Raw genomic sequence first — 16,872 nt, 5'->3', positions numbered from 1 at the left:
ATGTGCACCACTTAACTGTTAGATTTACACAGACGTTAGACAATTGGACTCCTTGTGAAACTTGTGCATACCACAGTGACCCCCATTGACGAAAAAAACTTTTAGACTCCACTTGTTATTTTGAACATACCACAGGGACCCTCCATGTAATTTTGTCTAAAACAAATAGAAAATTATGATTTTATACTTTTTTTTTACTTTAAATTGTCACATAATCGGAAAAATAACATCTATTTAGGTGAAAGAATAACATGTATGTATTCATAATTAATGACACGAGTCTAAGAACATAAACTTTCGGTATCTTCCTAGAATTTAAACATTTTAGCAAAATTATTGCCCCCTCCAATTGAATTTCAGAATCCGTCATAGGACATCTAGTAATTTTTTTTTTTTTTTTTAACTAGTGACACCACTAATTGTCATTCCTAAATCCGCCACTGTATAGATATATATTAATATTAATATTAATATATATATAGATAGATGTTTTTTAGTACTATTTAGAGTAATATTTTAAACTCGTAATGAATGAATGAATGGATAAAGTTAATTGTATTCGAATTACCGCCCAAACCAAGATTCACGTGTTTTATTTGAGATATAATATAAAGTTTGTCCAAATCCGAACCTTTATTACATTTTCTTTTTCTCCCATCCCTCAATAATACAAAAAACGAAATCCACCCATTTTGGCTAAGCCTCTACACGTGTCAGTCTCTCATTGGTTTCCTATACTTTCGGATAGCTTTCTTAGATACTAGAGAGAGAATGTAATCATAACCTCACCTCCCACAACCAAACCCAATCTCAAACAAATCACCACTAACAAAAACCAGATACCAGCAAAAATAAAGACATTGGACTATGGCTATTACCCTGTGTGACTCCTGCAAAACAACGTCGGCGAGTTTATTCTGTAAAGCAGACTCCGCGTTCCTTTGTATCACCTGCGACGGCAAGATACACGCGGCTAACAAGCTCGCGTCATGCCACGCGCGTGTTTGGATGTGTGATGTGTGCGAACAAGCTCCGGCGAGTGTCACGTGCAAAGCTGACGCTGCTGCCTTATGCGTCACGTGTGACCGTGAAATTCACTCTGCTAATCCGCTAGCTCGCCGTCACGAGCGGTTTCCAGTTGTTCCGTTTTACGATCCGGCTACCGCGACACCGAAGATCAGCGACGGAACTGGAATTGACAACTTCGATCAACATTATTTGCTCGATTTTGATGTTAATGTTGCCGGAACTGAAGCTGAAGAAGCGGAAGTTGCTTCATGGCTAATTCCGGATTTAAATCCAAAGCTGATCAAATCTGCTGATGAACCTGAACACGATGATCTTAAATCTGAATCGAAGTACTTGTTTAATGAAATCGATTCGTATCCGCATAATTCGCCAACTGACGGTGTTGTTCCGGTACAGAATAAGGGCACTAATTATTCTAATTTTCAAATGCCGTTACATTTACATGCTTCTGAATATGCATCTGAAGATGTTGTTGAAGGATTACCTGCTTATGATGTCGATTATGCTGGATCTAAACCGTTTATGTACAATTTTACTTCTCAATCGATCAGTCAAAGCGTAAGTCTAATATGATTTGTAGTACAGTTCTAATCTGATCATGAGTCCATTTAATGTTAATACTTCCAATTATGTTGAATTGTGAGACACTTTAAATGTCAGGTATCATCATCTTCACTTGAAGTGGGCGTTGTGCCGGACCACAACGCAGGTATGGTGGATGTATCGAACAATCAGCAACAGCTGCAGCAGCACCAGTCATCGATGGAGGTTTATCCGACTCCTTTAGTAGGGTCCGATCGCGAAGCTAGGGTTTTAAGATACAAAGAAAAGAGGAAGAACCGGAAGTTTGAGAAGACGATTCGATATGCTTCAAGGAAAGCTTATGCAGAAACAAGGCCTAGAATCAAAGGGAGGTTTGCGAAACGAACTGAAATCGATGTTGAAGCGGATGACTCCTTGATCTCGCCGGAATCATCATATGGCGTTGTTCCAACTTACTAATTATGTTTATTTTTGTCTTGTGCTTTTGGTGTGTCTAATGTGTGTTTTGTTTCTTAATCCATGTGTATATATTACATAATATTAATTATATTAGGTATTAGGTACATAATAATTCTTAATTGTGGCGCCTTAATTAACAACAATACTAGTTTTGTACTCCGTAATTAGGGTATAAATGAGTCGAAGTACTCGTTCATGCTCGACTAGTTAAAAGCTTAAACGATCTCATCTTGAACATATTTTTAGTAAATGAGCACAAATTTTTTATATCAAGTTTGAAAAGCTCGCGAGTATAAATGAACATATAACCAAACAAATAGTTTTGTTTCTTCTTCACAAAAGCTGGAATATATTAAAAGAAAAGACTTGGCCAATTAAAGGATGATTGAGCCCAACAAAATACAACTTTGAGGTCCATGCATGTACAACATTTAAGTCACAAACTGATGATATACGAGGGTGTTCATATGTATTATTATAAACGGAAGCGTAATTGTAAAAATTGTATGAAAAATGAATTAAGATCAGAGATGATTACAAGCTCAATCTATATGATCTGTTAATTAACTGCTAACGAATCTAACAACCTATTTAAGCTATCTAAACCGCCTAAACTAACAATTACGAATAAATTACATATTGGACCCCTGTACTTTTACATATTTACAAAACTAATCATAAACTTTCATAATACTCTATAACTATCCGCACAAGTATTTGTGCATCAAAGGTGCGCATAATAAATCTGGCATAAGCGCACAATGATAAAGCGCAATGTATACTTTGAGAACAATATAAATAGTGAAGTGTGGACCTTATTTAGAAGTTAAAAAATTCTATTACGAAAGAATAAGCTCATGCATCAAAGGTATGAGATTAATTGTACTTTTTGAAGTATTGATCGAGTGATCACATGAATCGTTATTAACGGGACATGGTGATCTTACGTTCCAAGATGATGATCTTGGAATTATGATCATAAGGTCCTTAAGATGTAACAACAATCTCCGCTTCTTTTGCACTCGAACTTGTTTAAATCAATATAATTGAAATATGTTCGATTATTTGGCGCCATTCGTGAAACCGAATTAAAGAATATCTTTTGAATTCAAGATAATCACTTTTATTGATTAATTACTAATTTAATTGTTCGAATTGGTTTCTTTTTTAGATATTGTTGTACAAATAGGTAATTATGCATATGAACGAGCATATTAATTGCAAGAATGTCAATATTGAGTTGAAAAATTCTGATTTTTCTATCAAATCCGGACCTATGGTTGATGATTATCATCAAGAAGATCTATTTTCGACCTATGGTTGATGATTATGATCAAGAAAATCAAAATGCAGTTGAAAAGTAAGCGTTGAATTCAGGAAAAACTCAAAAGGAACCATTACATGAAGGAAACGTGGAAGATCTTGGCGAAGATCTGGAGTTGGAAGATGTTACACCTAAAACTGTGCAGAATGGACGAATGCTTCTGAACGGGTAAAACAAATGCAAAAAATTCGTCAAATTTCGCTAGATTTTCCGCAAGGATTTGACGGATTCATGCACACTTATAATTCAGGTGAGCCTAAGGTGAGCCTATTTCGTGTCATGTATTTTTGACGGTCTTGCAAGGGCTAGCCAGAGAATGGTTTACTAGTCAATACACAAAAAGCATTGAAGGTTTGTTAATTTACAAGAAAAGTTTCTGTTCAGGTTCAATAACTTGCAACCACAGAAGCGGCACACATTGAATGTCATGTTATAAAACAAAAGCACAAAGAATGCTTAGGGGAGTTCTTACGCATATACATGTACGAGTGTCAGAAAATACTGTAACTAACGAAATCAGCAATTTTCTTGATGCATACACAGCGTAAATCGAGAAAGGCAAGTGATCATATACATAGCATTGTATATGTATATTTTATTTATTAAAGGTTAAAATACGGAAGTTACGCGAAGTGTATTCAAGAGGATTGGAATATTCGCCGAAAATAAAGATAGCGGATCAGTCGCCGCATTAATAAAAGACTGCGGGTTATTTCGCTAAGATTGCGCGGATGATTAGACAATCCGCAGAACGCGAATATTTCAAATACTATAAATAGAGAGTTTGGCCTCTCATTTATAGGTGGTTGATTATCTGCCATTTGCCTGAACCTTTGTAATTTTCTCTTGTGATCTTGTCCTAGGAACTTTTACATTGTGTTAAGGTGAATCATGCTAATTAACAATCAAGACCGGGTCGGGGTGGTTGATCACTTGATTGCTAAAGTGAAAGACGATCATCAGGGCCCAAAATAATCATCAAACATCTCATCCTCCATCTTAATCTCATTGCACTCAATCCTTAATTAAGTAACTCATTGATTATGGATTGATCAATTGGCGCCATCCGTGGGACTCGTTTTAAAATTAAACTCGGAATTTTTTGTTTTGTGCTATCAAACAATTAATTGGCTGGTTTAAATTCAATCGTGTTTTGTTTTGATGATTTGCAAGTACTTTCCAAAGGCGCATCAGTTGGTACTTTCAATCGGCTATGGCAGCTAATGCAAAGCAAGTAAATAGTTTTGTCAATGCTGATGTGATGGCTAATGATTCGCAAAATGCCTTGTGAAAGGACCCATCCTAATCCACCTGGACGAAGTCATCAACATTTGGTCACATTGCGATGATCGGCTCCAAGTAATGTCCTTATATTGAGCAAATGCACAGCGGAAGACTTAATTCGTACCTGAGAATAAACATGCTTTAAAGTGTCAACCAAAAGGTTGGTGAGTTCATAGGTTTATCATAACAATCATTTCAATATGTTAATAGACCACAAGATTTCATAATCATAAACATAATACACTCGCAAGTGTATGTAAAGCATTCTAAGTGGTTGAGCACTTGGTAACCATACTTAACATTTAATCAACGTCGCATATTCCCTTTATTATGAAATCTCACTACACCGTACCAAGTGTAGTCACCAAAACGAAGTACTGTGCAACCGTTGAATACTGATCGTCCAGTCCGGTTGGGGTTGTCAGACCCGATAGATCTATCAATAGGATTCGCGTTTACAATACCCATGTAAATAGTAGTTACCAAGCTACAGGGAAATATGCCAGTGGTACAACTTAACGTAGAATATATTTTTAAGTACTTGTGTCTATTTTGTAAACATTTATAAAAGCAGCGCATGTATTCTCAGTCCAAAAATATATATTGCAAAAGCAATTAAAAAGGGAGCAAATGAAACTCACTTTTGCCTTGAAGGTATTTAATTCGACTTGGTCTCCGATAGATATCACGAACCTAACCATATATATAATATATCAACATATTTTCTTTTTAAGTAATCGTTACATATATATATACTTTTAATATTTTCTTAGTCCGTAGTTAGCAGTCCGATGTTAGTGGTCCAAAATTAGTTGCTTAAATAAAATAAATAAAGACCCCATCATATTCGTATTGATCAGAATTAATCTCGACCCATGGTACCATGTTGTCAAATGACGTGTTGCGTACATAAAGTACCGTGTTGTCAAATGACGTGTTGCGTACAATCATGAGGTCTTATGATTAATCTTCTCGTGTTGTTTACGGGTGGTCCTGAAATATATAAAATCAAATCATAAGTAATTATATATAAAATATCATATTAATTAGAAAATATATGATTAATTTACTTTTTCTCCAAATATTTTCGTAGCTAAACTAGCTTCGGATACCCAATCTTGTTTTAGTCGTAGTTTCTTCATTACAACTCCGTTTTTGTTGGTTCAAATTGCCACTTCCTTGGATCGAGTCAAATTTTAAGAATATGAACTGAAAGTAGCTTAGTTTGTATTTGAAATCATAGATTATAGGTTAAACTTTGGTGAAATTTATGAAAGTGACCATTTTCCATCATAAAAACAACATTTAATGATCATTTTTCTAAAAATACTTACACTTTGAGTGAAACCATGAAATTTTTATGTGTTAACATATTCATAAGAAATATCATTTTTTCAGAACATGAACTTTCAATTCAAAGTTCAAGATGGTTTTTAATTATCCAACCCAAAACAGCCCCCGGTTGCACTCCGATGACGTAGATTCAGTTTTTAAGATGTTCTTTGTAAAACCAAGTTATATCTTGTTAGGTTAGCATATCATTATGATATATTACAGGTCTTGAAGTGTTTTAAAATTCAAGTTAGAAGGATCTATTTAGTTTGCGAACAAGTTTGAAATCATTCAAACTATGTTCTTGTTGTTAAAATTTTATACCACAAAATAAGATAGCTATATGAATATGAATTGAATAAGATTATGAACAAGGTTACTACCTCAAGTTACTTGGACAAAGTTACTGCAAAAGATAAGAAATAATCTTGGAATCAAAGAGTGGTGGAGTTAGATCAAAAGGTTGAAAGTAAACTTCTTCAAATGGGTGGTTATTTTGATATGTTCTTGAAAGAGTTTTCTTATGGTGTTTAAGGCTTGTAATTGAAGCTAAATGATGGAGAAAATGCTTGGAGATGATCAAGTATGAAGTTAGGAGTATTTTGAGAGAGAAATGAGGGTGTAGGTATGAGAAAATGGAGTGAAGAAATGGTGTTCATTTATAAAAACGTTTTTAGTTTATAAAGAAAGAAAAGGATTCTTAATTTTGTTTTCTTACTAATAATTCATACTACTTGACAAATTCTAGTTACCTCATATCTAGGGTAGTAATAATGTTGATTAGGATGTTGATTTGATGTGTATATACCAATAGTAAATACATATAGAAGCTGGGTATGATACGGGTACATATACCCTAGATATACGTATAGAAATCTTGAGGAAACGGAACGAGAATTCAAATATAGCTATCTTTTGTGAATATACTTATATTGTTTTATGTATTTAAGTCCTTAAAAAGTGATTAAATACATTATATATACGATACATGTATAAGCATTATAGATTATAAGTATATATATCAAAGAATGTTACGTATAGTTATCGTTTTGAAAACTTAAGTTAGTAGTTTCAAAATATACTTATAACTCATTGTCATTAGTACACAATGAGATGTTAAACCATCCTTAGATCATGTTAAATATATATAAATACATATATATACACAAACGTATAATTATCGTATGTTATATAGTTCGTGATATCATCGGTCATATTGGACGGTCAAACGTTGTGTAAAACTCTTTTCAAAAATACAAGTCTCAACAATTTGGATTGCTTATCATGTTGGTATGGTTTAATTTATGTAAATATTAATCTTATAAGTATAATTTGGTCGAAAAATTCTGGGTCATTACAGTACCTACCCGTTAAAGAAATTTCGTCCCCGAAATTTGATAGAGGTTGTTATGGATAACAATAAGAAGGTTTTCATGACAAATATAAGGTGATAATGGAGTTTTATCATCATTGAGTAATGTAGATAAAACGATTCGATTATGCGAAGAATATAAATGAGACTATCGTAAAAGAGTGAGATGAGTAAAATATATTCGTCTTAACCGATGACATAGTTATGATTGATTTCCGGGATTTAAGGGATTTAAAGAGAATCTTACGTAATAAGATTTGGTTCTTTGGTGATTAAGGAAATCAGGATCTTCTTTGATTATATGCAATAATCTGTTTCGATTGTTCTGTCGGATATTTCACTATAAATTCACCCCTTCGTTTCCTTATTTTCTACGACTCACACCTTCTATTCTTTCTCCCTTGATTCTTACTTTAAAGCATTCATCAATATGCTCCATCCAGTCCTGATTCTTGATATACTCCTAACTTTTATATATGTCATTCTTCTTTTTCATCTACCACCAGAAGAATCTATTTACTTTTACTATACTCTTGTGTTTATAGTGTTTCTAATTCTCCCGTGTCTCTATATTGCTATCTGCATCGATATACACGATTTGTAATTTCGGGGTTATTATCGAAGTTTATATTCTTCATTATTTTTCGGAGCTTCATGCTTTCGTTTTCTCTTTTCGACTTCGAGTCAAGCGAGTAATGGTCCGGAATTCGTAGATATGAAATTCAGAATGAACATAGCTAATGCTCTAAGAAGAAAATGGTAATAGAACGATTTTGATTCGTTAAATTACCAGAATACCCTGGAGAAGACCGAGTCATCCAGAAAAATATTCTCTTGATATGTTTAGAGATTAGATAGAATGTAAGAGTCGTGTAAATGGCACATGATGACGGTACTGTGAATCATCATGCTTTATTAGAAACTCAGCATGACTTACTGTAATATAATGACGTTGATCAAGTGTCATTATATTATACTAATCCATGCTTCAGTTCCCAACACTACTTCAAAACATTCATATTTTAAACTCGAAGGTTTCAGAATTTAGAAACTAACACAGTTTCTTTTATGTTGCAGATATTACGGAGAGATAAATGATCTCAGATAAGAATAGTTGTGAAAATATCGCTAGAAATATGGAGGATATTTATAATAGAACATACGAGAATATCTTAGAATTTCTAATATCAATGGATGATGAAGAAGATTTGTCTGTGAAGGTTTAGAATGAGAAATAAGATGTTTGCTAACGATTTCAGCAGGCACAGAATCATTTGGATTCTTTGAAGGCAAACTTATTCTTTGTGATTTGTCCACGGCTTTCTTCATAGTTTCGCATAATCCGCTTTTCGGTACTAAATTTTCTATCGAGCGTTCCTAACACTCCTTTCTTTATCATCAAACTTTTGGCCATTAAGATCATCTACAACATGCTGCTTCGTTAGCATTTTCAAAGTTAAATGATCTGAGTCATCGGTTATCAAACCGAGGTAGTTTCAGGAGAATTGTGTTTTTTTAGAATGATTAATCGCTGATGGTAATATTGTAGAATATAAAAGGTTCCCCAGTAACAATAAAGAGTACGCATATATATCGCGGTTATAATAAAGTTGTTTCGGATGAAAAGTCGGAGTTGACTTGCTGGAGCTGTGACAAAATTAGCTACTTTGGAAAGGGATTGCAAAACGATCTTCGGTAATAACAATGTCAAAGGAACTAGAACAGATACGTGTCAAACGTTTACTCAGTTTCCGAGGGTTTTTCAGGTGCATAACTATATGCATCAATCTTTTCTTCCGTAGATGAAGTGCGGTTGGTTTATCCTCTCGATTGAGGTGTTTTTAAGAATCATGATAGATTTGAACGCTGATTGTAATCGTCGAGATACAATGAGGTTTAAGATGAAATCAAGTGGCAATCTGGAAGAAATGTTTAGTTTCATATGTTATAATCAATATTTTAATTCATTTTAATTGTCCAATGTCATTAGTCCATAGTCGATAGTCCACAGTAACAGTCCAATAATTCATATATAGTTTAATATATAATATACGAATTAACTAATACGTGTCGTGACCCTTATACGTCTCAGACTCGATCACAACTCAAACTATATATATTATTGTAGAATCAACCTAAACCCTGTATAGAGAACTCGATCATTACTACATATAGAGTGTCTATGGTGATTCCAAATAATATATATAGATGCGTCGATATGATATGTCAAAACATTGTATACGTGTCCCGATATTTAAAGTGCGTAAAATAATTACAGAAATTAAATGACGATAAATAAAAGTGCGATAATTAAATTGCGATAAATAAACTACGATAAATAAAATGTAATCAGTTAGCTAGGAACAGTTAGCTGGAACAGTTAGCGTGGATTCTTAACAAAATTTTTATAGTTAATTTGTTTTTTTCTAACAGATTTTATTTTGTCATATGTTTTCTTCTTATGCCACTTGTTGGATTCTGGGAAGTCAAAATCCAAATATGAAATTGAATGAAAATGGTTATTCTGCGGTGAACGGATACGTATATAGGTGGTTGTAAGTAGGATAGTAAATGACTGTTGAATCAGCTTCGACGAATGTACAATGTAACTTATTAAGATGAAATCTAATTATTCCTCGGGTATTACCTACCCGTTAAAAAAAAAATTTCACCATTATTATTTTTTACAAAAGAACTTTTAATTACAATCTTTATGAAAACATATATACATATATATTTTCTTCAGATGAAATCATGAATTTAATGAGTTAATATGATATTAATCTCATTTGCTTTTCGGTTTGAGCTAGAATAAGAAATCTCTAAAACTTTTTGAAACCACATATTCTTCGCAGAATATCAATGAAGTTATGGATCAATACTTCATCGTTCATTATTGTTGGTACTCCTTGGTATCTATGGTGCGTATGATGTTGATGTTTGTGGGACAGATTATGATGTCGAGACGTGTGATGCGGATGTTGTTTATTAGTGGTGATGATGGTATTGTTGATGTTATTGATGGTGGTGCTGATTATGCTGCTGGTGCTGCTGCTGGTGTTTGCAACCTTCGCACCATGTTCTCCAAAGCCGTCACGCGAGCGCGAAGTTCGTTAACTTCTGCTAGTACACCGGGATGATTGGCGGTTGGAACGAGTGAATGAACAAGATTTGTAATATGGGATAGTATATAATCGTGATGAGATACTCTAGAAATGAGAGAGAAAATGGTGTTTCGAATAGGTTCGCCGGTAAGTGCTTCAGGTTCATCGCCAAGAGGGCAATTTGGTGGATGGAATGGATCACCTTCTTCTTGTCTCCAGTGATTTAGTATATTACGAACCCATCCCCAATTCGTCCAGAATAGATGATGGGAAATTGGTTGATCCATTCCGGTGACGCTGCTTTCGGAGCCCGAATGGAAATCCATATCGGCATAACTGTCGGAATCTGAAGAATTCGAACTAGATGCGGAATCCATCTTGTATAATAGGGAAAATGAATTTTTGGTATGGAATAGATTATAGGAGTTAGATTTGGTACTCTTCAATACATAATTTACATATGTATATATAATACCAAAATCCCGTAAATTACGGAGAATCTTTGAAAAGATATCAGTCAAAGTTCGCAATAACAGATATGCTAAGATAAGAATTCGTCTATACACTATCAATGCAGTAAATGCAGTAAAACGTGTCTAGACTTATGAATGATAAGCAGGTAATTTACTAAGGATGATAAGCAGATGATTTCCAACTAGAAATGATAAGCAAAACTTTTGACATGTAGACACGGTCGAAGTCCAGACTCATTAATGCATCCTGACAACTACTAGTTAGACACACTAATGCAAGACCTGGTTCGCTACGACCACCGCTCTGATACCAACTGAAAGGACCCGTCCTAATCCACCTGGACGAAGTCATCAACATTTGGTCCCATTGCGATGATCGGCTCCAAGTAATGTCCTTATATTGAGCAAATGCACAGCGGAAGACTTAATTCGTACCTGAGAATAAACATGCTTTAAAGTGTCAACCAAAAGGTTGGTGAGTTCATAGGTTTATCATAACAATCATTTCAATATGTTAATAGACTACAAGATTTCATAATCATAAACATAATACACTCGCAAGTGTATGTAAAGCATTCTAAGTGGTTGAGCACTTGGTAACCATACTTAACATTTAATCAACGTCGCATATTTCCTTTATTATGAAATCTCACTACACCGTACCAAGTGTAGTCACCAAAACGAAGTACTGTGCAACCGTTGAATACTGGTCGTCCAGTCAAGTTGGGGTTGTCAGGCCCGATAGATCTATCAACAGGATTCGCATTTACAATACCCATGTAAATAGTAGTTACCAAGCTACAGGGAAATATGCCAGTGGTACAACTCAACGTAGAATATATTTTTAAGTACTTGTGTCTATTTTGTAAACATTTATAAAAGCAGCGCATGTATTCTCAACCCAAAAATATATATTGCAAAAGCAATTAAAAAGGGAGCAAATGAAACTCACTTTTGCCTTGAAGGTATTTAATTTGACTTGGTCTCCGATAGATATCACGAACCTAACCATATATATAATATATCAACATATTTTCTTTTTAAGTAATCGTTACATATATATATACTTTTAATATTTTCTTAGTCCGTAGTTAGCAGTCCGATGTTAGTGGTCCAAAATTAGTTGCTTAAATAAAATAAATAAAGACCCCATCGTATTCGTATTGATCAGAATTAATCTCGACCCATGGTACCATGTTGTCAAATGACGTGTTGCGTACATAAAGTACCGTGTTGTCAAATGACGTGTTGCGTACAATCATGAGGTCTTATGATTAATCTTCTCGTGTTGTTTACGGGTGGTCCTGAAATATATAAAATCAAATCATAAGTAATTATATATAAAATATCATATTAATTAGAAAATATATGATTAATTTACTTTTTCTCCAAATATTTTCGTAGCTAAACTAGCTTCGGATACCCAATCTTGTTTTAGTCGTAGTTTCTTCATTACAACTCCGTTTTTGTTGGTTCAAATTGCCACTTCCTTGGATCGAGTCAAATTTTAAGAATATGAACTGAAAATACCTTAGTTTGTATTCGAAATCATAGGTTATAGGTCAAACTTTGGTGAAATTTATGAAAGTGACCATTTTCCATCATAAAAACAACATTTAATGATCATTTTTCTAAAAATACTTACACTTTGAGTGAAACCATGAAATTTTTATGTGTTAACATATTCATAAGAAATATCATTTTTCTAGAACATGAACTTCCAATTCAAAGTTCAAGATGGTTTTTAATTATCCAACCCAAAACAGCCCCCGGTTGCACTCCGACGACGTAGATTCAGTTTTTAAGATGTTCTTTGTAAAACCAAGTTATATCTTGTTAGGTTAGCATATCATTATGATATATTACAGGTCTTGAAGTGTTTTAAAATTCAAGTTAGAAGGATCTATTTAGTTTGCAAACAAGTTTAAAATCATTCAAACTATGTTCTTGTTGTTAAAATTTTATACCACAAAATAAGATAGCTATATGAATATGAATTGAATAAGATTATGAACAAGGTTACTACCTCAAGTTACTTGGACAAAGTTACTGCAAAAGATAAGAAATAATCTTGGAATCAAAGAGTGGTGGAGTTAGATCAAAAGGTTGAAAGTAAACTTCTTCAAATGGGTGGTTATTTTGATATGTTCTTGAAAGAGTTTTCTTATGGTGTTTAAGGCTTGTAATTGAAGCTAAATGATGGGGAAAATGCTTGGAGATGATCAAGTATGAAGTTAGGAGTATTTTGAGAGAGAAATGAGGGTGTAGGTATGAGAAAATGGAGTGAAGAAATGGTGTTCATTTATAAAAACGTTTTTAGTTTATAAAGAAAGAAAAGGATTCCTAATTTTGTTTTCTTACTAATAATTCATACTACTTGACAAATTCTAGTTACCTCATATCTAGGGCAGTAATAATGTTGATTAGGATGTTGATTTGATGTGTATATACTAATAGTAAATACATATAGAAGCTGGGTATGATACGGGTACATATACCCTAGATATACGTATAGAAATCTTGAGGAAACGGAACGAGAATTCAAATATAGCTATCTTTTGTGAATATACTTATATTGTTTTATGTATTTAAGTCCTTAAAAAGTGATTAAATACATTATATATACGATACATGTATAAGCATTATAGATTATAAGTATATATATCAAAGAATGTTACGTATAGTTATCGTTTTGAAAACTTAAGTTAGTAGTTTCAAAATATACTTATAACTCATTGTCATTAGTACAAAATGAGATGTTAAACCATCCTTAGATCATGTTAAATATATATAAATACATATATATACACAAACGTATAATTATCGTATGTTATATAGTTCGTGATATCATCGGTCATATTGGACGGTCAAACGTTGTGTAAAACTCTTTTCAAAAACACAAGTCTCAACAATTTGGATTGCTTATCATGTTGGTATGGTTTAATTTATATAAATATTAATCTCATAAGTATAATTTGGTCGGAAAATTTTGGGTCATTACACCTTGCCGTTCAATTCGCAAATAAATGTCAATGCTGCTACGAGTAAATCAGTTCAAGAATCTTCTCGCTAAAACGTTTAACACCGCTAATAATGATTTGCAACTAGAGGTTGCTGTAGAAAAAATGGTTGCGCGCAGAAATCTGCAACAGAACCACGATGAAACCATTACCGAGGGCAAGCGGTTAAGAGTTTTGGCTGGAAAAGCTAATCTGAAAACAGACAAACTTGTTGGCACTGCTATTGAGCAAGCTAAGAAAGACGCCAAGTATAGTCTCGAACCTCGGATACCGCATACTTACTTGTGGCCGTTGAATGATGTAGGGTCACAAGTTGATCGCTTAGTTGTGGAACATCATGATAGTGATAGTGATAATGCAGAGGAATGCCTTGTTTTAAACTCTGCTTATAACTCAAAGATTGCAAAGCGCCAAGAGAAGAAAGCGAATTTTCCGATGATTCGGATAGTGTGGAGGAATTTGTAAAAATTCCACATGTTAAGCGGAGGCGGCCACCAACACCCTTTCCTCGTCATGGGGATGAGGGTGAAGCATCTGATGCTGTCCGCAGAGAAAATGTTCAACATTTTTTAGCGGATGCTTTTAAAAGCATTGCGCCTAAGTCAATGCAGCATAAATTTGAGCAACCAAATTTTTTTGCAAGATATGATTGCTAAATTTTGTGCGGAGAATACTGATACTCGCACAAAAAAGGCAACTGAGATTACTACTGCTGCAGAAAAGTTTGTCCAGCATATTTCTGATTATCCGATTATTACACCACCTATTGTGCCGGCGACATTGGGAGTTTACTCAGGTTTAACTGACCCCTTGGATTTTTTGCAGCGGTTCGAAGGGGTGGTAAGCACCTATAATTGGGATGAGCCGGTTGCATGTAGAGTATTTCCTATGGTTTTACAAGGGTCAGCAAGAGAGTGGTTTCATAGCTTGCAAGCTCGCAGTATTATCGGCTTTATTGATCTTCGCGATAAATTTTTGTTGCAGTTCCAAAATCTTTTACCGCAGAAGAAGACGCATATAGAATGTCATGACATCAAACAAGGCAACAAGGAAACTTTAAGCGCATTACTTATGCGGTACATTTATGAGTGCCAAAAGATATCAAGTTTGAATGAAGATAAAAAAATCTCTGGGTTTTTGCATGCTATTAATCTGCAACGACATCCAACGCTTGTGCGTCGATTGCGAAGAGATGTTCCGCCAACTTTTGCTAAAGTACAAAAAGAAACGTACGATTATCTCAGATGTGGAGAGGATAGTACTATAACCCCTGCATGTGAGTGAGGCAAGGATAAAAGTTGGTGAGATGATAATGATTCTTTTCGTGATGGAAATAGCGATAATTATCACGGATCAGGATATCCAAGGCGAAATGGCGGCGGTGGCTACCCGCGTAATGATAGACATCAAGGTCAAAATGATAATCATGGATATAACCGTCGAGATCGTTATTCTTCGCGAAAATGCAATAATGAGTCTTTCAATATTATCCAGATGTTAGCAAAAACACCTAAAGAAATTCTTTTACAAGAAAGGGTTGCGAGATCTTTTCCAGATCCTCAACCTTTAGCGGAGAACAGCAGGCGAAACAAATTCAAGTTTTGTATTTTCCATGATGATTATGGCCATGATACCAATCGTTGTAGGAATTTGGCAGAACTGGTCGCGGAGGCATATGAGCAAGGAAAACCGGATTATTTAATAGCACAAGGTGCTGCAAGTACTGCGAATGCGATTATCTTGCATGCGGAGTCTAATGTTCCTCAAGTGCCAAACGCTGCTGATCGAAAAGCTCCCGCGGTGAAGAATCTTGGGGTAAAAATGGTAAGTAAGAAAAAAAATTTGCGTGGGATTCAGGTCATTAATGTGGTAGAGGTACAAGGCGAAGTGTCAGTATTCCAAATATCTGAACAAACCGCGAACTGGCAATGTCCCTCTATTAATTTTCCTCCTGTAAACTTGAGCACGGATCTTGATAAGCCAGTAGTGGTTTCATGCCGCATTGCGAATACTGGCATTGTGATTATGAAGGTGCATGTTGACACTGGTAGCAGTGTAGATGTAATGTATGAGCAATGTTTTAGTAAGTTGCCTGTGAACATTCAAGCTTTAATGAAACCTACTGCGGTTTCGCTTGCTGGTTTTTCAGGGGAATCAACTTGGCCTATTGGTCATTTGGAATTGCAAGTTGAATTGGTAGATGACTGCAATGAATCGCTAAGGCGCCAAGCTTTGTTGAACCTTTATGTCATGCGAAATCAGTCGCGCTTTAACATGATTCTTGGGTGCACTACTTTGCGCATGTTTGGCGCAATACCATCCATGCTGCATGGAATGGTGAAGTTTTCTGCTTGTAAGGGTATTGGCACGTTGACTTCGGCGGTAGTTGAGCAACTTTGCGCGATGATTATGGCGCGAGAAAGTGTGGGTGTTGAGGGACATGCAGTGCTCACTGAATAATACACACATTTGTAATAGAAGAAAGTGTGGGTGTCGGATCATGATCAATATGTTGTTTTCATTGCTGAGCTGTTATTGCTAAAAAATAATGCATAAGACAAAATTAATTTGTGTTCTAGTGATTGTTTCTATATAAAGCAGAAAACACTACGTGTGGCCACGCGTAGTGATCATTTTGCAGAATACAATTACTTAAATCTTTTAACACTGAATTAATTTTTGTGCAAATGTGACTAAGTGTTCACGGATATTTTAAAACACATGGCGTTATTTTGCTGAGAAATGATGCGGCCTACTTATGTTATAATAATGCGAATGTATATTGTGAAATATCCATTCTAGAACCAAGTGATGAAATTACCTACTTGTGTTAAATAATGAATGTTGCGAAAGTATTTGATCTTGCCATACTTAGATGCTTCGCAATGCTAATAAATTACCTAAGGATCGTTTTGGCGGACTTAGAAGATTC

At 34.6% G+C, this 16,872-nt stretch overlaps 2 protein-coding genes across 2 annotated transcripts; both read left to right on the top strand.

The window, feature by feature from the left end:
• Positions 1-780: 780 nt before the first annotated feature.
• On the top strand, positions 781-2,227 carry LOC139898465 (zinc finger protein CONSTANS-LIKE 3-like). The gene is made up of 2 exons (XM_071881199.1): positions 781-1,587; positions 1,690-2,227. Exons 1-2 carry the CDS (start codon positions 868-870, stop codon positions 2,029-2,031), a joined length of 1,062 nt encoding a protein of 353 aa, XP_071737300.1. The 5' UTR covers positions 781-867; the 3' UTR covers positions 2,032-2,227.
• Positions 2,228-14,585: 12,358 nt separating this feature from the next.
• Positions 14,586-16,400, top strand: LOC139901987 (uncharacterized). Its single transcript, XM_071884646.1, has 2 exons — positions 14,586-15,198; positions 15,298-16,400. Exons 1-2 carry the CDS (start codon positions 14,586-14,588, stop codon positions 16,398-16,400), a joined length of 1,716 nt encoding a protein of 571 aa, XP_071740747.1.
• Positions 16,401-16,872: the final 472 nt, after the last annotated feature.

This window comes from Rutidosis leptorrhynchoides, chromosome 3 (genome assembly GCF_046630445.1).
Source record: "Rutidosis leptorrhynchoides isolate AG116_Rl617_1_P2 chromosome 3, CSIRO_AGI_Rlap_v1, whole genome shotgun sequence".
In the NCBI taxonomy this organism is placed as follows: Eukaryota; Viridiplantae; Streptophyta; class Magnoliopsida; order Asterales; family Asteraceae; genus Rutidosis; species Rutidosis leptorrhynchoides.
Note: the sequence above shows the minus strand (reverse complement) of the source record. Positions and strands in the feature narration are given on the sequence as shown.